This window comes from Anomaloglossus baeobatrachus, chromosome 3, assembly GCF_048569485.1.
Source record: "Anomaloglossus baeobatrachus isolate aAnoBae1 chromosome 3, aAnoBae1.hap1, whole genome shotgun sequence".
Classification (NCBI taxonomy): Eukaryota; Metazoa; Chordata; class Amphibia; order Anura; family Aromobatidae; genus Anomaloglossus; species Anomaloglossus baeobatrachus.
In genome coordinates, this window is record NC_134355.1 from 396,715,272 (window position 1) to 396,741,725 (window position 26,454).

General features: G+C 38.8%; 1 protein-coding gene across 7 annotated transcripts in view; it reads right to left on the bottom strand.

Moving 5' to 3' along the window:
- Nucleotides 1–26,454, bottom strand: part of ADGRB3 (adhesion G protein-coupled receptor B3) — a 1,441,017-nt gene that overhangs the window by 1,028,201 nt on the left and 386,362 nt on the right. For 6 of the 7 annotated variants that reach the window (XM_075340252.1, XM_075340251.1, XM_075340250.1 and 3 more), the window contains one exon: nucleotides 4,881–5,042. The exons of the other annotated variant lie outside the window; for it this stretch is intronic. In XM_075340252.1, the coding sequence (XP_075196367.1) occupies nucleotides 4,881–5,042 (162 nt within the window). The remainder of the gene's footprint in view (nucleotides 1–4,880; nucleotides 5,043–26,454) is intronic. 7 annotated transcript variants of the gene reach the window in all.

The following is a 26,454-nucleotide window of genomic DNA, read 5'->3' on the forward strand; positions in this document are numbered from 1 at the left end:
CTCTTGACCAAATGCTCATTGAGTTAATTAAGATAGAAGCACAGTACAAATATTTGTGGTGGTTGTGACTTAAGGCCCCATCACACTAAGCAACATCGCTAGCAACATCGCTGCTAACGAACAACTTTTGTGACGTTGCTAGCGATGTTGCTGTGTGTGACATCCAGCAACAACCTGGCCCCTGCTGTGAGGTCGTTGGTTGTTGCTGAATGTCCTGGGCCATTTTTTAGTTGTTGCTGTCCCGCTGTGAAGCACAGATCGCTGTGTGTGACAGCGAAACAGCAACAACTAAATGTGCAGGCAGCAGGAGCTGGCTTCTGCGGAGGCTGGTAACCAATGTAAACATCGGGTAACCAAGAAGCCCTGTCCTTGGTTACCCGATATTTACCTTTGTTACCAGCCTCCGCCGCTCTCACTGTCAGTGCCGGCTCCTGCTCTGTGCACATGTAGCTGCAGGACACATCGGGTTAATTAACCCGATGTGTGCTGTAGCTAGGAGAGCAGGGAGCCAGCGCTAAGCAGTGTGCGCTGCTCCCTGCTCTGTGCACATTTAGCTGCAGTACACATTGGGTAATTAACCCGATGTGTGCTGTAACTAGGAGAGCAGGGAGCCAGCGCTAAGCGGTGTGCGCTGCTCCCTGCTCTGTGCACATGTAGCTGCAGCACACATCGGGTAATTAACCCGATGTGTGCTGTAACTAGGAGAGCAGGGAGCCAGCGCTCAGTGTGCGCTGCTCCGTGCACGTGTAGCTCCGTGCGCTGGTAACCAAGGTAAATATCGGGTTGGTTACCTGATATTTACCTTAGTTACCAAGCGCAGCATCTTCCACGTGGCGCTGGGGGCTGGTCACGGGTGTCTGGTGAGCTCACCAGCAACTCGTGTAGCAACGCTCCAGCGATCCCTGCCAGGTCAGGTTGCTGGTGGTATTGCTGGAGCATCGCAGTGTGACATCTCACCAGCAACCTCCTAGCAACTTACCAGCGATCCCTATCGTTGTTGGGATCGCTGGTAAGTTGCTTAGTGTGACTGGACCTTAAAGGAGTAATTTGATCTTTATATAATGAAAAAGTTGTCCAGTGAAAATGTACTGCTTGCTGGGGGTCCAAAAACTGGAACTTACTTTGATTGGCAGAACAGAACAGGGAATTTCTACTACATATGGGACATTTTATCCATTACAAAATGAAAAGGCAGGTCGGGTTCCCAGCCACTCTATGTGGCTGCCTGAAAAAGCTAAGCGCAGTGCTCAGCAGCTCCATAGGGGATGAATGGAGCGGCAGTCAAACATACCCACTGCCGCTCTGTTCTGAAGGAATAAACAAGGCCCATTCTCCCTATAAGTGCTTGTCTCATTGCTCGGATGCCCAATAATCAATAAGTTTCTGTGGATAAATGACATCTTATTTTCACTGGACAATCCCTTTAAAGACCATTCACAACCCCCCAAAGACCAAGGAATAACATTCTATGATATTTTTATTGTTCTCCTAAAAGGCATTACTATGTTCGTGAAAGAATTTTTACTCACTGGACAAGTCAATTGTAAAGAACAAAAAATTGTCCAATAAGAAATACAGTTAGACATTCTAGTACATTATTATTTTTTTTTTACGTTTTAAGACTATTGACAAAGTTAAATAACATTTATCTCCAAAATCACTGTAAAGCAGCTTACAAGAGCAGAGAAGAGAGAATTGATTTGTAATTAGTTACTTTACTAAATTATTGAAAAATTTGATTTTAAAACCTGTCTGACAATTGTATAGATTCTTTATAGGCTTGAAAAGGGTAAAAAATAATGGAGTATTCTTAACTGTCCTATGGCCCTCCTCTAATTTGTTCTGTCACCATAGATTCCCTCTTGGCCCTCCACTCACTCTCTTCAATCAGTTTTCTTTCTTTGAAACTTCCAGTAATAATTAGACCTCACAATGTCATGTGAAAGTATGAGCTTCAGCAGGGGCATACATAGAAATCATAGAGCCCCATTAAAGAAGTTCAAATTGGGTCCTCCAAAAAAAAAATAATATTCCACAGGGTCACAGAAGAGCCTATCTCACAACTTTGAAGCCCTTGCTTCCAGATTCTTGTTTCATTGCCCCATAGAGTATGATGTCAACAAAAGAGATTCCTAAAACACAGTATGATATCCCCACAATTAATTCCTCTACACGTACAGTATAATGACCTTACTGTACCCCACTCAGCAAATTATAGTGACCCCAACACGGTATCATGCCCCAACTGTAACCTCTACAAGCACTTCATACAATCTAATGGCCCCCACACCTGTCCAGACAGGATGATGACTCCCAACACAACCCTCCACACTGGAAATTTGCCCCCACAATTACTTAAAACAGATAAAAGCTACCACGTAGCTCTACAAATAGTATAATGGCCCCACATAGCCTTCCATATAGTATAATGGGCCACATATAGTCCTCTATACAGTGAATTGGCCTCACATAGACCTCCATACAGTATAAAGGGCCCCACATAGTTTCCACAGTCTAATGTGCCCTGCATTGTCTTCCATAGAGTCTTTAGGATCCCAGATTACCTTCTACATTGTTTAATGCCCCCACATAGCACTATAAGTGTAATACACTAACCATAGCCTTTCACACAGTTTAATGAGCTCCACATAGTCCTTCGTGAAGTAAAATGAGTTGTGTTGCATTAAAAATAGTATATTGGGTCTGACATTGCCTTTCAGGGCTTTAAATTGCCTTTCATGTAGTGTATTTATGCTCCCACAACCCTCTAAAAAGTATATTTCTATTGATTTAAATAAATAAGTACAAACCTCTTCTTGGTCTCCCGCTGTTCCAGTCTACGTGGGGAGTCTTCTGCAGCTCTGCACATCTCAGTACAGCAGGCATGATGTTATGGTCTCATCACGTCCACTGTGCTGAGACATCAGAGCTCAGATGCAGTGGGAGGATGTTGGAATAGGGAGCAGAGAACTCCTTCTTTCATGATTACTTTAAACGGTATCAGCATCCATGATGCTGATAAAGTAGGACGTGCAATATCAGGTGGGAAGGCCCGCTGCACCAACTCATGGGCCAATAACAGCCACATACTCTGGCACCTTTGGTGGCATGCCACTGAGACCTAGTCAGTGAAGGAAGATCTGAAGCAGGAAGAGCAAACAGAGGATCTGTCCGTTAGCTGAGGTTGCAAGATAGGGGCATGTTCTTAGGACAAGCCAATATAATCTTGTATTAATTTTTCACATCTTTCAAGCCATCTATTTATTATGGTTTGGGGTATGAAGCTACCTCCAAGCATAGTAACTGTCTTTTCAGAGCAATTTTGATTCAGACTGCATTTTATATGAATGAGATCATACCTGCCAGCCAAATCAAGTACATTTCAGGAATTTCACTCATCTGTACAGCACAATATGTACAATCACTACAGAATTGAAAATTTTTTTTGCTAATTTTCTATGTAATACAGTATCTACAACACACAGAAGTAGAACATTGGCTATGTAAAAAATATTGTTCAGATGTAGTTTTTTTTAACTGTTTGATTTTCAATGTAACTTTCTCAGTAACCTGGTTGTTTATAAAATTTATAGAAAGGATAACGTACTATGTCTTTAATACTAATAATTATAAAAATCTTTCCTCAAGATTTTAATTTAAGCAAAATAGTAGACATAGAATGTTAAAGACTATAGCACAAAATAGCATTGCAAATAATACTTGATATTTTGATATTAAAGAGGTGTTCCACTACTAATGTGACCCCCTTTCATTTGTCCTAACTACTTCTAATGAACGCTTTCCTAATATACTTATACTCCCTACCCTGCTCCTGTAAGGTGATCTCTCTGTGGTGCGTATCTACTATTTTGATGTTTTAGATTTGATCCTTCTAGTTTGGAGAATGGAATCTGACAAATTGAGCAGAGCATGTCATTGGTTGGGCATGTGGCTGCCTCTGTGTGATTGACAGCAGTTTGGGCAAGCATGCCCACATCACACTTCACTCTTCTCTCAGCCTGTTTCATTGTGGTACTGCTTGCACTGCAATTTGCTGATCATTAGGTAGTATATCCCATTGCACGATCGGCACATTGCAGCTCTTGTCCCATCAAAGCACAACACTTTAAGGCAGACTGAAATGAGAGTAAAATGTGATCTGGGCATGCCAATGATGTGCCCCGCTCAGTTTGTTTAATTCCAGTCTCCAAAACAAAAGGATCAAAGCTATAACATCAACATAGGAATATACATGCCACACAGCTTAGAGGAGCAGGATAGGGAGCAGAAGTATATTAGGAAAGAGTTAGGAATAGTTTGGACAAGTAAAAGGGGTCACAATAGTAGTGGAAAACTTCTTTAAGGGAACTCTACATACAACTGTTTTTGTAAATATTTAAATGTAATAAAATATATATTTAGGTAGAAGTAAAAAAATTGTATTACACAAACCAATTGATCTATAATACTTAAAAAGTAAGATTTTAGTAAGATAATACCAAAGTCATTGTATCCATCAAAAGGATTAAGTATGGTTGACCCGAGGCTTGAATTACCAAGTGTAATGCAGTTTGCCTTTTTTATTTGCTATGTTTAGCACATAGTTGAAATATTTTTCTTACTATATACAGTATTGACGTAAATTTAAATATACATTATAATTACATGTAAAAATATCCTAAATAAAACCCTAGAAAATCTGTTCAACTGTTCTGTGAAACAAAGATAAAGAATAATATTATGCATGTTATAATAAATTGATCAGACTATCTATAGAACATGATAAAGAAATAGCAAGAAGAAAATAAAACCTTTACATTTTTTTCTCATTATACATATTTAAAACAACCAAATTTATATTGATCTGCTACTAACACTACCTGGACAGAGGGCAGTGTTATTGCAAACCCTTGTTTCTCTTAAGGGGCTGCTGCAGTGTGTCCCGAAAGGTGGTACACAAGTTCTGGTTCGCACCTGCGACCCTTGACCACAAGTAACTGAACAAGTACTCCATTGGGACCACTCTTCAACACCAGATTCACCTGTATGCAAGACAACAAATAAAAATGAATATAGCCTTAAGTATGATCTTATTATATTAATTTGTTCAATATGAATAAACTGGAAGATGAATAAATGTATGTTACATGCATTAAATGACTTTCAAGACTGGGGGGTAGTTAAATGCCACAAATTGCATTTTTTTATCTAGCACTGAAAGAATTTTTCAAGGCATTGATAAAACAGAGATTCATTAGACTTAAAGGTAAAAAAAAAAAAATTGTAAATGTAAGCTTTGTGAGAATTATCATTTTCAGTTTTATATTATATAACCAAAAGTAGCCAATTTACATTCTAGCACTTTATATAAAGGATAACAGTTTCCATATCTTGACAAATATTATAATTCTTTGAAATATCAAAGACTGGTAAATTGTGACTACAATAAATTTGCATCAACATAAATGTTCCAAGTTTTTTTTTTTCTGGCTATGCAGCTTTCTTGACACATCCCTTACTGCAATAGGTTGTACAGTTACATAAGTTTGTGGTTTGCTCTTATTATGAGCCCACATTTTTCCAGCAGATGATGGCTATGATATTCAGCCATCATCTGCCTCTAACAGCTGTGGATGGAGAAGCGCCATTAAAATGCTAAATTCCACTCTCAATCTCTACCTGTGACATGTATGGTGCACTGGTAGGGTGATGCACTTTTCTAACATCTCTTCTTCACCCATAAGACACAATCATATAGGAGACTGGAATTTGTGATATGCACCTTATTATTGTACTCTGATATTTCTGTGTATAGCACAAGTCATCAGATGGTTGCAGGGGTTTAAGCCCCCTAAGGGGAAAAACAAATACAGTGAAAGGTGGATATATATATATATATATATATATATATATATATACATAAATTCAAATCATCTCCCTTTAACACCATTAGAGATAAATAGTAAAAAATAACTAGTACACATATGAAATATTGAAGTTTCATTGCATCTTAACTATTAAAGTATGAATTTAGTTAACCTGATCTGTATACTTTGTATTTAAAAAAAATTAAAGTGCAAGAATTGTGCTTTTATTGTTAATGGGATAAAGGGCAGTCAAAACCTTATGTCTATCCCCAAAATTGCATCACTTAGGGAGCAAAAAAAAAAAATCTCACTGAGCCCCATTGACCAAAAATTTATAATGTTATGGGTCTCGGACTATGGCAAGGATAAAATTGCCTGAAAAGTAAGAGGTGATTTTTAAATACTTTCAATGATTGATATTATAAAATTCTATCAGGTACACATTTTTCACAAACACTAACTCCATAGGAGCACCAAGTACTTATGCATTGTGTGAATGGGAAAGTTGAGATAATACTCATTACTGGAGCCAAATAAGTTGACCAATGAGAATATCTTTGGAAACTCAACTCAAGAACATAGTTACAGAAAGTTTAGTTGCACTAAATTTCTTCCACTACTCCACATTAAGTTTGAGTTGATAAAGCAGTTTGTGAAAGCTCTACCGAAAGGAGAGACTTTTAAGTACCTGTGTACTAAGAGTCAGGGACTGTCCATTGCAAAACTAAAGAAACCAATTTTTGTTGGTCTGGACTTTCAGAAACTCATGAAGCATGATGTGTTCGAAACAAAAATAAAAGCAGCTGAGGAAAGGGCTTGCAATTCTTCCATAGAAGTTGTGAAGAAATTTATAGTTAACAAAGATTCAAAATTTAAGTCCATTAAGAAGAACATGCTTAAATGTTTCAAAGTCTAGGGTTTTCTGAAGAATTTGAAATTACATATTTTAAATTTCCATTTGGACTACTTTCCTGAAAACCTTGATACTGTTAGTAAAGAGCAAGGATAAATATTTTATCAAATATCAAGGAGATGTAACAACGATACAAAAGTTGATGGAACGTGAACATGACAGGGGACTATAGCTGGATGCCTGACAGAGAAGAAGCCTTTAATAAGAGAAAAGGTATCAAGAGAAGGTTTGAAGAGAAAAGGAAAAGGCACAAGAACTAATTTCCAATAAAGTTGCAGAGTGAATGTTCAGTTATTTTTTTATACATACAGTTAGGTCCAGAAATATTTGGACAGTGACACAATTTTCGCGAGTTGGGCTCTGCATGCCACCACATTGGATCTGAAATGAAATCTCTACAACAGAATTCAAGCGCAGATTGTAACGTTTAATTTGAAGGTTTGAACAAAAATATCTGATAGAAATTGTAGGAATTGTACACATTTCTTTACAAACACTCCACATTTTAGGAGGTCAAAAGTAATTGGACAAATAAACCAAACCCAAACAAAATATTTTTATTTTCAATATTTTGTTGCGAATCCTTTGGAGGCAATCACTGCCTTAAGTCTGGAACCCATGGACATCACCAAACGCTGGGTTTCCTCCTTCTTAATGCTTTGCCAGGCCTTTACAGCCGCAGCCTTCAGGTCTTGCTTGTTTGTGGGTCTTTCCGTCTTAAGTCTGGATTTGAGCAAGTGAAATGCATGCTCAATTGGGTTAAGATCTGGTGATTGACTTGGCCATTGCAGAATGTTCCACTTTTTTGCACTCATGAACTCCTGGGTAGCTTTGGCTGTATGCTTGGGTTCATTGTCCATCTGTACTATGAAGCGCCGTCCGATCAACTTTGCGGCATTTGGCTGAATCTAGGCTGAAAGTATATCCCGGTACACTTCAGAATTCATCCGGCTACTCTTGTCTGCTGTTATGTCATCAATAAACACAAGTGACCCAGTACCATTGAAAGCCATGCATGCCCATGCCATCACGTTGCCTCCACCATGTTTTACAGAGGATGTGGTGTGCCTTGGATCATGTGCCGTTCCCTTTCTTCTCCAAACTTTTTTCTTCCCATCATTCTGGTACAGGTTGATCTTTGTCTCATCTGTCCATATGTCACGCTCCCCGGGTCCTCACCCCCGTTCCCCGGCTCACCTGCCACGCTCTCCGCTCCCCAGTCACCGGATTCCGTCCGTCCCAGGGCTCCGGGCCCCCGATCCCGGCGCCCGACAGCTTCCCTGGACCTGGCCGGCTCCCCTGCGTCCTCCTCGCAGCCTCCTTCCCTGGCTTCTGGCACCCGGGCGGCGCGCATGCGCATTAGGGCGCGCGCGCGGTCACTGACCCTTTCTTAAAGGGCCAGCGTCCATTAACAGGAAATGAGGTTGCACAGGTACAGGGTATATAAGGGGTCATTGTCCAAGGGGGCGGGGCCTGATCTTCGTGTTCCCTGAGCTAGGAGTCAGGTCTCCTGGTGTTACTGTGCTCGTACTCACCTATCTCTCTTTGTAGAGCCGTGCCTGCTTCGCCATCCAGTCTGCCGTGTCCTGATCCCCGCACGCTGTCCGTCTGCCATCTGACAGTCCGTACCATCCCGGATCCCTGCGGTGACCCGTCATCTTGCTCCAGAGGTTCCGGACCCCGCCTGATATCACCTCGGCCTCCGAACCTGAGCTACGTCACCAAGACCACCTTCTGTGACTCCGTGGTCCCTGGGACTCCTCCGCTGCCTTCACTTGCACGGACTGTTCTACTGCCCATCAGTGCTTCAGCTGCCGGACTCCCTACCACCATCTCAGAGAGTTCGGTCCAGTGGATCCACCTCCTGGGTCTGCCCGACCGCCCGGTCGTGACACCATAGAATACTTTTCCAGAACTGAGCTGGCTTCATGAGGTGTTTTTCAGCAAATTTAACTCTGGCCTGTCTATTTTTGGAATTGATGAATGGTTTGCATCTAGATGTGAACCCTTTGTATTTACTTTCATGGAGTCTTCTCTTTACTGTTGACTTAGAGACAGATACACCTACTTCACTGAGAGTGTTCTGGACTTCAGTTGATGTTGTGAACGGGTTCTTCTTCACCAAAGAAAGTATGCGGCGATCATCCACCACTGTTGTCATCCGTGGACGCCCAGGCCTTTTTGAGTTCCCAAGCTCACCAGTCAATTCCTTTTTTCTCAGAATGTACCCGACTGTTGATTTTGCTACTCCAAGCATGTCTGCTATCTCTCTGATGGTTTTTTTCTTTTTTTCAGCCTCAGGATGTTCTGCTTCACCTCAATTGAGAGTTCCTTAGACCGCATGTTGTCTGGTCACAGCAACAGCTTCCAAATGCAAAACCACACACCTGTAATCAACCCCAGACCTTTTAACTACTTCATTGATTACAGGTTAACGAGGGAGACGCCTTCAGAGTTAATTGCAGCCCTTAGAGTCCCTTGTCCAATTACTTTTGGTCCCCTGAAAAAGAGGAGGCTATGCATTACAGAGCTATGATTCCTAAACCCTTTCTCTGATTTGGATGTGAAAACTCTCATATTGCAGCTGGGAGTGTGCACTTTCAGCCCATATTATATATATAATTGTATTTCTAAACATGTTTTTGTAAACAGCTAAAATAACAAAACTTGGGTCACTGTCCAAATATTTCTGGACCTAACTGTATTTTGTGCATGTTTTTGACTACAATAAAGTTCTTTGTTCTTCATCTCGAGTTTATGTAATTTCACGCACATATTGTGCAAAATCCATATGTGATAGTTAAAAGCAGAAGTGATTTTTTAAAATATCAGGGAATAAGAAAACATAAGAATCAGTGATTGGATTTTAAAAATTGTAATAAGCCCAAATTTTGCATACCTGTTTAATTGCAAAATTGCGCTTTTTTTGCAGTGGATTTTTTTTTTCCATTTTCCAACACATCCCAGGATAAAATCAATGATGTAATTTAGAAGTTCAACTCATCCCGAAAAAACTTCCATCATATGGCTATGTTGATGGAAAAACAAAAGGTTGTAGTACTCAGAAGAAGGAGAGGAAAAATTTATAATGCAAAAATGAAAAATTGACATGTTGGGAAGGGGCTTGAATACCAATTTCTTCCACCTTAATTGTCCGGCATTATCTGCTGCACCACAGTCACGTGATTGTTCAGTGCAATACACCCAACACTTTACAACATGCAGAATCAGATATCAATCCAACATTGAAAACTTGTATCATGTTAGTACACCGATAAGCCTTGAATAGCATATGGCTAAATACTGTAAGATGTTACACTGATAGACTTCTTGTGAGACAATACAAAAGTGTTCCAGTATATCATGGAAGCAATCAAGAGATCACTTGTTTGAGCCTCTTCTTGAGACTAAAAGAAACTGTAAGATGAAAATCTAATACAGTGCAAAGAACACCTTTCTGATTTGGAATAGCTTTTTTTGTTTATCTAGTCTCCTTCCAAATATAAGAGTGAAAAATTTGTATTCAATAATGTTAATAAACGATATGAATTTGATATCATCACACCAATAAAAATCGGGAATAAAGTTATGATGTCTTTTGGTTCTATTGGTTATATATTCTGTTTAAAAATAATAATGACCTGCAGTCTGCAAAACTTTACAGATAGCCTATATTGTTAGGATGATTTTGCTCATAGCATTTAAATATGTTATCTTATATATTATCTGTTATATAATATATAGTATAATATAATACAGAATTATATGCCTAATAATTGTTATCATAGATGAGTATTGGCTATGGTTTACTTAGTTTCCATACAACTCAATGGATCAGAAGTGATGGCAGCTCTGATGTAAAAATTAATCAGTTGCCATCAGGCTTTTTCACTATATACTCGAAGGTACTGGTTTGTTGTATCAAGATATGCCTAGAGTAACACTTGCGAGTGACTCATACGTGACTTGCGTGAGGCTCGCATCACATCACCCTATACGGCTGCACACTCCCCAAGACAGAAGCATCTCAGCTGCATAGAAATATATACAGCTGACCCGCATACGTGACTTGCGTGAGGCTCGCATCACATCTCCCTATACGGCTGCACACTCCCCAGACAGAAGCATCTTAGCTGCATAGAAATATATACAGCTGACCCGCTTCTGTGAGGAGAGCGGTGGGCTGTGCTCAGTGATGTGATGTGAGCCTCGTGCAAGACACAAGTGAGCCATTCGCAAGTGTGACTCTGGCCAAGAACACATTGTGATCAGGTAATAGAACCAGAGACTGTACATATACTGTACAAAGCTGATGCACTAGATAAGCGGGCATATTCTTGTTACAAACAATGGGATCAGTTCTTTCATCAGTTTCCAGCTGGCATTTTCATCAAGCACAAGATGGAATTTACAATGCAGGGCTGGCTATATGGGATATCAACATTTACAATATATAAAATGTTTTTGCAAAGTAGTGAAAATTAATCCATGTTAGACTTTCAATAATGTTTTTTTAATTGCAATGATATATAGTTTACAATTTTTCCCAAAATGTAATTATTTTTTATTTTGTTTTTGGTAACTACATTCTTTTGCTACAACATACACTTGTTAAAAAGTAAAGCTAAACTAACATAAATGTTTAGATAAAATTGTGTACACTTTCACTTTCAGTTTAAAATATTTACTGTAGGGTTGTATGCTTTGAGCAAGTGAAATATCTACTGCTAATTTGAGATCAATCTATGTTACATTAGTATATAATTATATTAATTAGCACTTTAAGTAGAGGAGCAAAGGTTAAACTTAATTTGAAATTTGAACTCTCAGGTTTTAATCGACTTTAAACATGCTTGTGAAATGTAGTTTTAAAATACAGTGTTGGCAAATCAAGAACTTAAAAGTTACAAAGAGCATAGTAAATGTTTAACGCTGGTCATTAAACATGTAAATCAATTCAACCTTTTTTGAGTCTCATGTCTTCTTTTGCTATAAGATAGGTTTGCCATTGATTTTGTGTGATGAAAGTGTGCACTCGAGAAAAATTTGACATTCAATATTTGCTGGTCTTGAATGTAATGCATATTCAATGGCAAAAGGTGCATAATTTTTCATCTTACAAGCTACTATTGGGCCAGATTTAAAGAATGATTTAGCTTTATAAGTCAGTCAGTGGTTCCGTAATTTAGTTTTATAATTTTGTATCTTTGTTGCCAAATAGGAACTGAGTCTTTACAATTCAGTCATCATAGCTCACTATATTTTTATTACCCCCTCAAAAAAAAATAACTCCCTGTACCATATATGAAAACATTAATCCAAATTAGTTTTTTGTAGAACTGGAGGTACAACAGAAATAACTAATATCTCTATTTTTCTGTTGTATATACAAATAAAATGTATTTTATTTGAAAAAGAAAATTGACAAAATTTTCACATGGCATTTTATAGTTTGATTCTTTTATTTTGCTTTTATTGCTTTTCCTGAGAGAGAATGTATACAGATAATGTCTCATAATCATGTGTACCATTGTACAGATAATGGACTCTTTGAACAGTAATTCCCATGTTCATAGATAGATATTACATGTAAAAAAAAACCACTTTTAAAATATATTGCTTTATAAAATTTATAAAAAATTCATGAGATGTCATCACTTTTGTTTACAGCATGTGGCCTGGGAGACTGCTGATCATTGCTTCTCTCGAACATGGAAGCACTCTGTTAATGATTTCTGGGGTTAGAGATGAGTGAACCTGAATTGTAATGTTCTGGGTTCTTACTGTACACGGGCATTTAAAAACTAAGAGTCCCACCTGGCCAGAATCCTACTCCACACTGATGAGATGCAATATCCCAAAATAGCTGTCTGTGGATGGATACCTGGCCTTGGTATTTCCCTTGTCATACCTTTAAACTCATCAAGAGTTGGATATTGACTAAAAGGGCAACTTAATATGGTGGTTGTGGTGGTCTCCTAAAAAGAGCCACTCCTTGGCTAGGTCCTTCTCGGAGGGATAGCTGGATATTTTCTGTGTTGAGACTCCTAACAGAGGCTCCACGGACCTTTTTGATTTGCATACTTCCCAGGGGGCAATGCACCTAGGATTTCACTGTGTTGAGCGCATTTGTTGGCTGCCGGCAGTGTTTTCCCTGACTGGTCTCCCAGAGATCAGTGATTGTTTTGTCTTGTTATCCACTGGATCAAGCATTGGGGTGCCAGGATAAGCTTAGTACTTGACTATGTGGGAACCTCTTGCAGTCGCTGAATGGCTTTCACTGAGGGTAAAAACAATGTTTTTGGATGCAGTGTGTACTGGAAACTATAGGCCGGTAAGCTTAACATCTGTTGTGGGTAAAATGTTTGAAGGGTTTTTAAGGGATACTATTATGGAATGTCTCAATGTTAATAACTGTTTAACTCCATGTCAACATGGATTTATGAAGGATCGCTCCTGTCAAACTAACCTGATCAGCTTCTATGAGGATGTAAGCTCTCACATGGACCGAGGAGAATCATTGGATGTCATTTATCTCGACTTCGGTAAAGCATTTGACACTGTCCCACATAAAAGACTGCTGAAAACTCATCTGTTCAGAAATGCCTACAATCTACAATGAACTCGCTGCCGCCCGACCACCGTGCGGAGCTGCCGCCCGACCACCGTGCGGAGCTGCCGCCCGACCACCGTGCGGAGCCGCCGCCTGACCTACACCCCACCTATTGTCTCCTCCCCATAATCCTATAGAATGTAAGCCCGCAAGGGTAGGGCCCTCTTCCCTCTGTACTAGTCTGTCTACTGTAACTTGTATACGTATTTTGTATGTAACCCCCTTCTCATGTACAGCACCATGGAATTAATGGTGCTCTATAAATAAATAATAATAATAATAATAATAAGTAAAATGAGAAAGCTTGGGCTCGGGGAAAATGTGTGTAGATGGGTAGGTAGCTGGCTTAGTGGTAGAAAACAAAGAGTGGTTATTAATGGTGCATACTCAGATTGGGCCAGGGTTACTAGTGGGGTGCCACAGGGGTCTGTATTGGGGCCCCCTACTATTTAATATATTTATTAATGATCTGGTGGATGGTTTACAGAGTAAAATATCAGTATTTGCAGATGATACAAAACTATGTAAGGTAGTTAACACAAAGGAGGACAGTTTGCAACTACAGATGGACTTGAGTAAATTGGAGAATTGGGCTGAAAAATGGCAAATGAGGTTTAACACAGATAAGTGTAAGGTTATGCACATGGGAAGGAGAAACAGATGCTACGATTACTTACTAAATGGGAAACTGCTGGGGAAATCAGACATGGAAAAAGACTTAGGCATCTTAGTGAATAAGAATCTAAATTGGAGTGCCCAGTGTCAGGCAGCAGCCACCAAAGCAAATAGGGTGATGGGATGCATTAGAAGAGGTCTGGGGGCACGAGATGAAAACATCATTCTCCCTCTGTACAAATCACTAGTCAGACCACACTTGGAGTATTGTGTGCAATTTTGGGCGCCGGTGCTGAAGAAAGACATTACTGAACTTGAAAGGGTTCAGAGGCGGGCTACTAAAATAATAAATGGAATGGGTGCATTACAATACACGGAAAGGTTATCAAAATTAGGTCTATTTACTCTAGAAAAGAGAAGACTTAGGGGAGACCTAATAAATATGTACAAATATATCAGAGGGCCATATAGAGATCTCTCCCATGATCTGTTTGTACCAAGGACTATGACAAGAACAAGGGGGCATTCTTTTCGATTGGAGGAAAGAAAATTCCTACATCAGCATAGAAGAGGGTTCTTCACGGTAAGAGCAGTGAGGCTCTGGAACTCTCTTCCTGAGGAAGTGGTGATGGCCAACTCACTGAATGAATTTAAGAGAGGAATGGATGCATTTCTTGTTAGCAAAAGTATAGAAGGTTATAAATAGCATAATCTTACAGGTAGATAGAAGAGCGACCAAGATTATTAGAGGAATGGGTGGGCTGTAATACCAAGACAGGTTATTAAACTTGGGGTTAGTTAGTTAGGAAAAACAAAGGCTTAGGGGGATCTAATCACAATGTATAAATATATGAGGGGACAGTACAGAGACCTTTCCAAAGATCTCTTTACACCTAGGCCTGCGACTGGAACACGGGGGCATCCGCTACGTCTTGAGGAAAGAATGTTTAATCATAATCACAGATGAGGACTCTTTACTGTACGAGCAGTGAGACTATGGAGCTCTCTGCCGTATGATGTTGTATTGAGGGATTCACAAGTAAAATTTAAGCAGAGCCTGATCGCATTAATTGAAAAATATAATATTACCAGTTATGTATATTGGATTTTATGACAGGGTGTTGATCCAGGGAACTAGTCTGATTGCCGTATGTGGAGTCAGGAAGGAATTTTTTTCCCCATTGGAGCTTATTTGACACATTGGGGTTTTTTTGCCTTCCTCTGGATCAACATGTTAGGCTACAGGTTGAACTAGATGGACTTAGAGTCTCCCTTCAACCTTAAAAACTATGAAACTATGAAAAAAATCCTCTTCCATTCACCCCTGGAAATGCTCTGTTTATGGCTTCCTGTATATGGACGGGGAACTGAACTATCCAGTCATTGACTTCCAATGGGGTTCAGGCTGTGGGACCAAGTTCAGGTGAAGCCCAGGTCCAGAATTGAACTTTATCTAAAGGCCAGCAAAACCTGGCAAACCCAAATTTTCATGAGTCCGCTTATCTCTGGTTAGGAGGAAACACTGTGATTCTATAATATTGGATGGTTTCAAACATTGTTTACAATCTAAAAATTAAACAGCTTGTAAGCAATGGGCATGTCCTGCTGTCTAGCAATAATGGTCATTCTCCAAGGCAACCAGTGGTAAAAAAAAGAAGAAAAGTATTAATATCTCAAGAATAGCTGAAAATTGTAATAATAAGTAAAATGAATAGGGTTTATTTTTACAAGGATTTTATCCAACAATTGAAATTTATGATGATAGGAATAACGCTTTAACTTACATATTTATTGTTCACATGATTAGATTTAAAGGATGAGTTTAAACATTTAATAACCTAGAAAAAAAACTGTACATATCTGTTCATATACAGAAATTTTAGTCAAGGCTGTAATGTTAACTTAGGAATAAAATTATAGTTCAAGTATGCTTTTGTATAGATTAAGATAAATATAAAATATGCAATTTCAGTGAACTCCAAATGTATATTCATGTTCTACTATCCAAAGGAGATTAGAAAAAGAGAACTTGCTGCAGCAACATATGAGGGTATGCTGTGAAGTTGTGTTATTATCCTACAATCCAAAATAGTATCAACATTTCTGTCCTGCATAATGAACCTCTTCATCATATACACTGTGGTAACAATTTACAGAAGAAAAAAACCCACAAAATTAGTCAAAGTATATAATTCAATCATACATATTACTATATTGTATAACAGCCAAAAAGTGGCAATATAAGAAGACATGGGAAGGGAGCAATTAACTGTGGATAATGCTTAACAGTATAATCTTCACAAAACTATTATTAGAAGGAGAAAGAAAATGAATAAAGTGAAAGTATCTCTTTGGAAATAGAACTTATCTTTCTACTAACCATTATTGGTTACATAAGAATTATACTCCTGAGCATTAACTTTAATTATACCATTATTTGCTGATTTCCCATGCTCCCTTATACACACTTGGACTGATATCCAATATCTTGATATATCGTTGTTTTTTATGGTTTGACTGAATTTGTTTTTTCTCTTTTCCGGTATATTGTTACTAAGGTGTGTCTAATGAAGGTCTGCAAAATAGAACCAAGCATTCAAAATTGGATTGGATTTTCAAATAAAGTGACGTCAAAGCATCATACAATGGTGGCCAAATTTGCTTTGTCTCCTATATTAAGGATAGCAACTTTACTTGGGCACCCATAAACAAGGAGTGCCATACATATGATCTATTGTATCATTAGGATTGGTTATTATCAATATCAGATCGGTGGTGTTATTAAACAGAGCTCAATAGCAACAAGTCCATTCAATTTGTAGTGGCCACTGCCAAAAAGTGCACATCTGTCCTGAAGTGTGGCATTATGTGCTCTTCAGGAGCAGCGGTTACTTATTGAATAGATCTACAATGTACAGCACAGTTCAATCACTACATCTGACCACCAAGAGAGCTAATAAATGGAATAGCTGAGTGTTGGACTGCCAATGATCTCATATTGATGCCACGTCTTAAGGATAGGTAAAAAATTAGATGACCTAACCACTAACCACCCTTTTAACTCCTTATTAATGGAAGCAGATTGAAAAACTTTGAATCAAAGTAATACACATTTAAACAAATTTATAGTCAGTTGAAAAAAAAATTAAAAACATACAGAAATAAATATCAACGTGGATGTAACCTAATACTAAAATACTGAAACACTTGCCTGTCTTCACTATTTTTAATTGTCATTGGAAATCAATTTAAAATATTTTCAGCTCTCTTTTACAGGTGGGATGTTGGATGGTAGTTGCTTTGGCTAGATGTTTTTTGAAAGATTGTAGTAAAATATGTAAGGTTTATATATAAAGCATAACATCATGAATTTTGGTGGTTAGTAGCTTTTTGGATTAATTTATCAAAACAGTTTGCTAAGAGTATAGTGTTTTTTAGCAATTTCTATTTGCAACTTTCTTCACAGAACTAGATTAGGCCAATGTATATTCAATTCAGGTTATCATATATGACTAATCATGCCCTATTTTCTAACAAATTAAAGACCTATTTAGGTAGATGCACTAGGGCTAGAGATGAGCAGATCTGAAAAAATTTAGAATTTCCCAAATTGCTTTTTTCCTGGGAAATTTGATTAGCAACATAGTTTTTCTCCGCAAATTGAATGTCTCTTATTCTCTGGGTTTTCTCCAGGCCCCAGGGCATAAATAGCAAAAGAAGGGAAAAACAAAAAACTTTTACTCTCCACAGAACCTTAAAAATGTATAAAAATGATTCTTACATCACCATTCATCTTGTTCGGCCCTTGTGCTCCTTGCTAACTATCGTCTGGTTCAGACACATCTCCTGGCCTGTTCACGATAAACAAAGCCTTGAAGGTCACTGCTTGTCGCATGCCATGATGTCATGGACATTTAAAATACTATAATCTCTGATGCCTGGTCATGGCCTGAAGTCCATACCTAGTGCGTGCGAGTCAGAAAATGCAGCTGACAATGGGGCAACTCTAAAGGCCAGACAATGGGCAGTGAGCAACAGAAGGGCTGGAAAGGTAAATAATAGGGTGAATATATGGTGTTTTTTCTTCTTAAACCTTTGCATCTATGGATCAGTAAATTGGTGGCCAGTCCATCACCATTTAACCAATTACACACAAAGTAGATTTACAAAGACATGTATTCTCAAAAACTATGATTTTTTTCAAATTCAATTCCCCCCCAATATCTCTAACCACAGCTATTAAACAACCATCGATTGCCTATATGCATGCCAATAAGTGATCTTCTAACTACTTGTTTAGACAGGCAACCTGCACTTCCATGTGAATAGAGCAATCATTACTATGACTGTTTTTGTGCACATGGAATTTCTGACAGTGAAAATAATGTTTTTATTACTTGCTTAAAAAACATCTCACCTGCCAAATGACTGTTTTGATTGACAGGTGGCTGGTAAACAAGCATTTCTAGAAATGTATGCTTCCTTTTATCAGCCTGTTTATATGGGCCTTGATAATTCTTTTACAAATTTGTTCTTTATAAAAAATTGTCAATAACGTTTGTTTTATCCATCCAATATTTAGTAAGGCAGTCATTAAGTGTTGTACTATTCATGTCTAAAATCTACCCTGCTTGGAATATACCCTAACGGTAGAATTTTTGCGCTTGTAGCTTTGAAACCGGCAGACCCTCAAAGTATGCCTTGTGCTATAGTTTAGCCTGGAATTACATGTGTAGCTTTTGTTGCAATTTTTTGTTGCAGTCTTTTTATGCCAAACAGTAGAAAGGAGTGAAGCAAAGTATGTCTTTCCTTTAGGTCAGTATTTTTTTTTCAGTTTAATCTGTTTTTGCAATTTACACTGGTATTTTTCATGGCCTGTTTGTCTTTGATGTTCTGTAAAGAACACTATGAATCAAAATGCTAGAATAAACACCATACCTGGAGCATGATTTATTTTGCAGATAAAAAAATAAAAACACTAACCCAAAGAAGATTCAACTAAGACACCACAAATCAAAATGTTGTATATGTATATATTATCATATTACTCCATAGACTATTAGGTAACATCTGGCCAGCAAAAGTGTAGGAACCTCTTAAAAAAATTAAAATGCAGCAACACAATGAACATGACTCAATCTTATATGTGAAATGAGCCCTAAGCTGAATTTTGAAATGTGGCTCTTAAAGAAATTTTTTAAATAATTGAGCACATTTACTAAATATGTATAAAAGTTTGCATGAACTTTGTCTATTTGGACTTAAAGTGTAGTACACTTATCCCAGTGGTTTATACTGGATGATAAATCTGGTGCATTTTTTTAAACTGTGTAGTCTTAAGCGGGCTTTACACGCTACGATTTCGCTACAGCGATCTCGTTGGGGTCACGGATTTTGTGATGCACATCCGGCCGCTGTAGCGATGTTGTAGCGTGTGACTCCTAGGAGCGATTTTGGATCGTTGCAAAAACGTCCAAAATCGCTCCTTGTTGACATGGGGGTCCGCTGCCAGTTATCGCTGCTGTTGCTGGGGCGAAGTTGATCCTCGTCCCTGCGGCAGCACACATCGCTACGTGTGACGCCGCAGGAACAAGGATCATCTCCTTACCTGCCTCCGGCCACAATGCGGAAGGAAGGAGGTGGGCGGGATGTTATGTCCCGCTCATCTCCGCCCCTCCGCTTACATTGGGCGGCCGCTTAGTGACGTCACTGTGATGCCAAACGGACTGTCCCCTTAGAAAGGAGGCGGTTCGCCGGTCACAGCGACGTCGAAGGACAGGTAAGTATGTGTGACGTGGGTGCGCGATTTTGTGCGCGACAGGCAGCGATATGCCCGTCGCGCACAAACGATGGGGGCGGGTGTCATGCTAGCGATATCGGGCCGGATATCACAGCATGTAAAGCCACCCTAAACCCTTATTATCTCCCACCTGGACTACTTCAACTTCCTGCTTTGTGGCCTCCCTTAAAACAGTCTTGCAACCCTTCAATCCATTCTAAATTATGCTGCCCAAGTAATCCACCTGTCTCCCTGCTTCTCACAACTTCCACTCTCTGCCAATCCCCTCACTGGATTCTCATTGACCAATGACTTCAGTTCCAAACCCTAACCATGACATACAAAGCCATCCACAACCTGTCTCCTCCATACATCTGTGACCTAGTCTCCCGGTACTTACCTGCATGTAACCTCAGATCCTCACAAGATCTCCTTCTTTACTCCACTTGCATCTCCTCTTCCCACAATCACATACAAGATTTCTCCTGTGCGTCTCCCATACTCTAGAACTCTCTGCCACAACATATCAGACTCTTACCTACCTTGAAAACCTTCAAAACAAACCTGAAAACCCACCTTTTGATCAAGCCTACAACCTGAAGAAACCCTCAGTCCTCCATAGCGCCACATGGCCAGCTATATCCTCACCTACTGTATCCTCACCCATCAATTGTAGACTGTGAGCTCTCGTGGGCAGAGTCCTCTCTCCTCCTGTACCTGTCTGGGCCTTGTAATTGTTTGATTATTTTACTTGTTCCTATTATGTATACACCTTTTCACATGTAAAGCACCATGTAATAAATGGCGCTACAATAATAATAGTAGTAATACATTTATATCACCTTTTAGGGTAAGTTCACACAGTGCGTTTTTCGCGGCGATTTTGCGCAGTTTTCGGGTGCGTTTTTGCTCAGAAAACTGCATGACTTTGCTTCCCCAGCAAAGTCTATGAGTTTTCATTTTTGCTGTCTGCACACAGCGTTTTTTTTCAGCTGCGTTTTTGTGGTGCCACAAAAACGCAGCATGTCAATTATTCCCGAGTTTTTCACTGCACTTTTCATCCATTGAGTGCAAGGGGATGTTGAAAGACGCAATGAGAAACGCAAATAGCTGCGTTTTGGTGCGTTTTGGTGCGTTTCTAAGACCAAAAACGCAGCTATAAACGCAGGAGGTGGGTAGTAAAGTGACGTGTACAGGAAGAGGATTCCTTCTGTCAGTAAACACAGAAGCGTGAATCCTCCCGGTACCATTACCGCCGCTTCCACTTCCAGTCCTGTGCATGGTGCATGTCAGCTGCCGTGCGGCGTCATGTACGTCCGGGAGGTGGAAGCGGCTGCGAAAACAAAAGTGAACAGTAGAAAAAAAAAAAAAGTTATACTCACCTGTCTGCAGACTCCCGGTGCCATGCCTGCTCCCAGATCCTCCTACCGGTACCGCCGCTCCGGGTGCGTGCAGTCTCCCCGGGTACGTATGCCTGCAGGATGCAGGACCTGGCGATGGATCACCTGATGCAGTCAACTGATGCATCAGCTGATCGTAAGTCTCGGGCTGATGCCGGCGCCCAGCCGGTTATCAGCGGATGCGTCAGGAGACTTCATCCATGATTACCGGCAGCTGCTGCAGCGATCGGACAGGATCAGACTCCCGCCCCATCGCTCCAGGAGCTGCCGGTAATCAGCACATAAGTGAGTATTTTTTTGTTTTTTGCACCGATGTATCAGCTGATTGTATAATCTGCTTTTATACAATCAGCTGATGTGTGATGTGATTCAGCCCCTAGAACCTGACACATCATCTGATCGCTTTGCCTTCCAGCAAACCGATCAGATGATATTGGATCCGGATTGGACGGCGCGGGACCCTTGACCCAGGATTACTGCGGTGGGGGGTTCTTTATTTCAATAAAGATGGAGTCACAAATTGTGTTGTGTTTTATTTCTAATAAAAATATTTTTCTGTGTGTTGTGTTTTTTTTTTATCTTTACTAGAAATTCATGGTGGCCATGTCTAATATTGGCGTGACACAATGAATTTCGGGCTTAGGGCCAGCTGTACAGCTAGCCCTAACCCCATTATTACCCAGCGAGCCACCCGGCATCAGGGCAGCTGGAAGAGTTGGATACAGCGCCAGAAGATGGCGCTTCTATGAAAGCGCCATTTTCTGGGGTGGCTGCGGGACTGCAATTCACAGCGAGGGTGCCCAGAAAGCATGGGCACCCTGCACTGTGGATTCCAATCCCCAGCTGCCTAGTTGTACCCGGCTGGACTCAAAAATTGGGCGAAGCTCACGTCATTTTTTTTTTAAAATTATTTCATGAAATTCATGAAATAATTAAAAAAAAAGGGCTTCCCTATATTTTTGGTTCCCAGCCGGGTACAAATAGGCAGCTGGGGGTTGGGGGCAGCCCGTACCTGCCTGCTGTACCCGGCTAGCATACAAAAATATGGCGAAGCCCACGTCATTTTTTTTGTTTGGGGGGGCAAAGAAATCCTGCATACAGTCCTGGAAGGAGGATGCTGAGCCTTGTAGTTCGACAGCTGCTGTCTGCTCTCCTGCATACACTATTGGATGGAGGATGCTGAGCCTTGTAGTTCGACAGCTGCTGTCTGCTCTCCTGCATACACTATTGGATGGAGGATGCTGAGCCTTGTAGGTCTGCTCCCCCTGACTCTCCCTCAAGCATACAGTCCTGGATGGAGCATGCTGAGCCTTGTAGTTCTGCAGCCGCTGTCTGCTCTCCTGCATACACTATTGGATGGAGTATGCTGAGCCTTGTAGTTCTGCAGCTGTCTGCTCTTCTGCATACACTAGTGGAGAATGAAGAACACATTAAAGAAGGAAATGACATCAGACCTTTTTTTTTTGTTCACTGATAAAAAACGCATAAAGACGCAGTGAGCAAAAACGCAGCAAAAAGCAGCAAAAAGTGTTTTTGCCGCGGGTGCGTTTTTGTGCGGTTTTTGCCGCAAAAAACGCACAAAAACGCAGCGTCAAAAAAACGCAGTGTGTGAACCTAGCCTTAGTTAGCTTACTGTGTTGTACTTTAGACAATTTTATGAGCAGCACAGTGACTTAGCACTATTGTTTTACTGCCTTGAAGTCTTTGGTTTAGATTCCCCTAAAGACAACTTCTGGAAAGAGTCTGTATGTTGTCCCCTTGTTTGGGTGGGTTTCATCCAAGTATTCCAGTTTTCTCCCACACTCTAAGGACATACTTGCATACTGATAGGGAATTTAGATAGTAGGGATAGTGATGATGTCTGCAAATTGCTGTGGAATTAATGATGTTATGTAAGTGAAAAAAATAAGTAAAAAAAACTACTATTAAAAAGCATGTATACACAGCATTTTTATTGCCCTTTTTGTAGCTTTCTTTGTGAATTTGATGATTTTTTTCCAAACGTAAAATGTTTGGGTATGATATAGATGTGCTAGGGTCCTAAAGGAGATACCCTTCTATTAATTTTTTCATCCTCTTAAACTTTTAGTTTAAAGACAAATTGCACCAAAACTTTTAAAAAAAACTGCAAATCCAATTACAGCATTATAGCTTTTCCTTCATTTGCAATATCTTTTGGTTTTAGCTTAAACATAGCTTAAAAATATTCACCAAAAACTGCATTATAACATCTGGTGTAAAACAATCTTTACCCAGTACAAGAATTAATGTAAGGCATGTTTCTTAGTTTTTATGTGGACCAATCTTACTGTATCTTAACAGTAAAGGAGAATACAATAGGCAATACAGTCTTTAACTTCATTTTTTATGCAGTTTCAGGAGCTGAGCCTGCATCATTTTTAGCTGACACTGGCTGAGCTCCGCCTGCCTGTTAATCTCCTAAATGTTGATGACAGAGCCTTTTAAAGCATATAGTCGAGAGGGGGCACCTTTCCATGTGCCCATTGGCTAACCTGAGGAGCTATATTGGGATGATTGCTATAGCAACTGTGGACAGGCTTAAATCGCTATACTTCTGTGAAATGTTTACTATATGCTGCAATACTTTAATATTATAGTATGTAGTACAAGTGATCAGATGATCGCAGACTCAAGTCCTCCAAAGGAATTTTTTTTAAAAAAGGTAATATTTCTCTTTGTGTATATATATATATATATATATATATATATATATATATATGTACATATACAAAGATTTATAAGATTTATTTATATATATATATATATATATATATGTATATATATATTTTTTCACCACTTAAAGAAAAAAAAATACAAGTTTAGTATCTCTATATTCATACTCAACCAATGAATGATATTTCCAGTTCATTTTTGCCACTCTATAAACACCATGAAAAATCCCCATTGAGGAATCCTGTTTTGTGTGCAATTTCACTTCACTTGGATATTTTTATGTTGATGAAAATATAAAAGTGAGACAGAAACAAAAATTCCAAAATGGGAATATTCCCAGTTTGGAAGTAACATTTTAAGTAGTAAAGAGATTTTCTCTAAAAGAATTGAATGACTAGAAATAATTTTGTAATTTGTATTCCAAACATAATATCAAAACCAATATAAATCCATAAGTAATCTAAAATTTATTATATTATTAAATTTGTATGTTTTGTTATAATATTTTTGGATTGTTTTATTGTTAGATTTTTAAAGACGGCTTAAAAACACATTTTTCAGATTCACAGCAAAATTTTACTGTGCATGATGCTAAAAGTACCCCGCACGCAAGTGATATAAGTGACAACTTGTATAAACAAAACACTTACTGAATTTTTACACTTATGACTGGTTTTGGCTGCAAAACAAATAAAGTCTAGTAGAAGTAATATTAGAAGAGAAAGCCATTATCCTTTATGCTGTAAAGCCTTTTGGGAAGAGAGCAATACTAGAAGTAAATGGTGTATGATGATGATCTGGTGTATTAGTGACTACAGTAGTATAAAAACAAATGTCAGAGAAGATTATAAAGATTTGACATATTACTTGTGATCTCTAGAAAAAAGGAACAGTAGATTTTATTTTTACGACAACCAGCACAGGAATAAAGTTTGTCTTTTATCTTTTATATATATATATATATATATATATATATATATATATATATATATATATACAGAAGTAATTGAAGGCAGCACTCAGCATAAGATGAAAAAAAAACGCCTTTTATTGGCGCATAGGATACAGCAACATTTCAGTCACAATTGACTTTTGTCAAGCAGTACCAAGTAGCAAGGTACTTCTTGACAAAAGTCACTTGTGACTGAAGTGTTGCTGTATCCTAAGGGCCAATAGAAGGCGTTTTTTTCATCTTTTGCTGAGTGCTGGCTTTAATTACTTCTGAATATTGTAATCGTGTGAGACTGATTGGAAGGATTTTGCCCCAAAACTGGTAAATTGCTGCTCCAATTTAAGAATCCAAAAATTGGAGCAGCACTTTACCAGTATATATATATATATATATATATATATATATATATATATTAATTTTTATTAATAGTGTTCAAAGAGGAGAAATTATTATTATATTTATGATTTTAGATTAAATATGTAGGACGACTATTTTAAAGCCAATTTTATAAGGAAAAAAAAGGAGTTAACTCAATGGTTCATGTGGGAAACCTATGTGTGTTCATACATGAAAAACCATGTTCATACTGAAAACGCAGTTATATTTATCTTTTAATGAAAATTTGGATGACTAACTAACTGCATTCTTCTCATATCCAAGGATAAGTGATATAAATGTTTGATCATGGGGGATCTCAGTGATCATAGAAGAATTTGAGAACAGTTGTGCATGTCCTACATTTTTTTCCTTTTAGCTTTGTATAGTATTAGGCGGGAGTCACACTTGTTGTGAGTCTCACATCGCATCACCCGGCCTGGCTGCACACTCTCTGGACACAAGCATCTCAGCTGCATAGAAATACATGCATCCGACCCGCTCCTGTCAGGAGAGTGTGCGGCCATGACGGGTGATGCGAGACTCGCGCACGTCACTCGCAAGTGTTACTCCAGCCTTAATGTGAATGTAGCAGACAAAAAGTCCCACCAAAATATATTATATATGCAAATTATATTGGTTCTGCATTTTGCAGGCATATGGAAAACCAAGAAGAAATAATTAAAGCTAATAGTCCCAGAAAACAGTGAGAAAATCTTGTTTCTAGTGAATGTGGAAGCCCTGGATCCATTTTATGACTTCTAGTAAAGCAAAGGAAATGGGACTTCCAATTTTTACTGTTAGTGGGTCCCCCAGTGATAAATACATGATATCAACTATTCTGTGGATAGCTGATAAATGTTTAATCTTCAAAAAGATTTATTTTAGGAAAGTGAAGAAAGATTTCAATTAATCCAGTAGGAATAATAGTTTTCAATATAATCACAAGGTACTGAGATACGGTATTGTGGTATGTAGTACATTATCTCCAGTTTATCCTTGGCTCACTTTTTCAATTGTTTTTCTAAACATAGAGTGCATAAACACACATGTTCTTTTTGAGACCTTTACTACTTGTTAAACCAATGGAAAATATATTTTTTCTCAAGCATTTTACCTTTTTCTATCTGTATAATTAAGTATATAAGCAGACACCTAGGCATTACAGATATGCATTAATTTGTTTCTAGAAATGTTATGTAGCAGGAGTGTGCACAACTGTTTCTTCTAAACAATGTATTTTAGA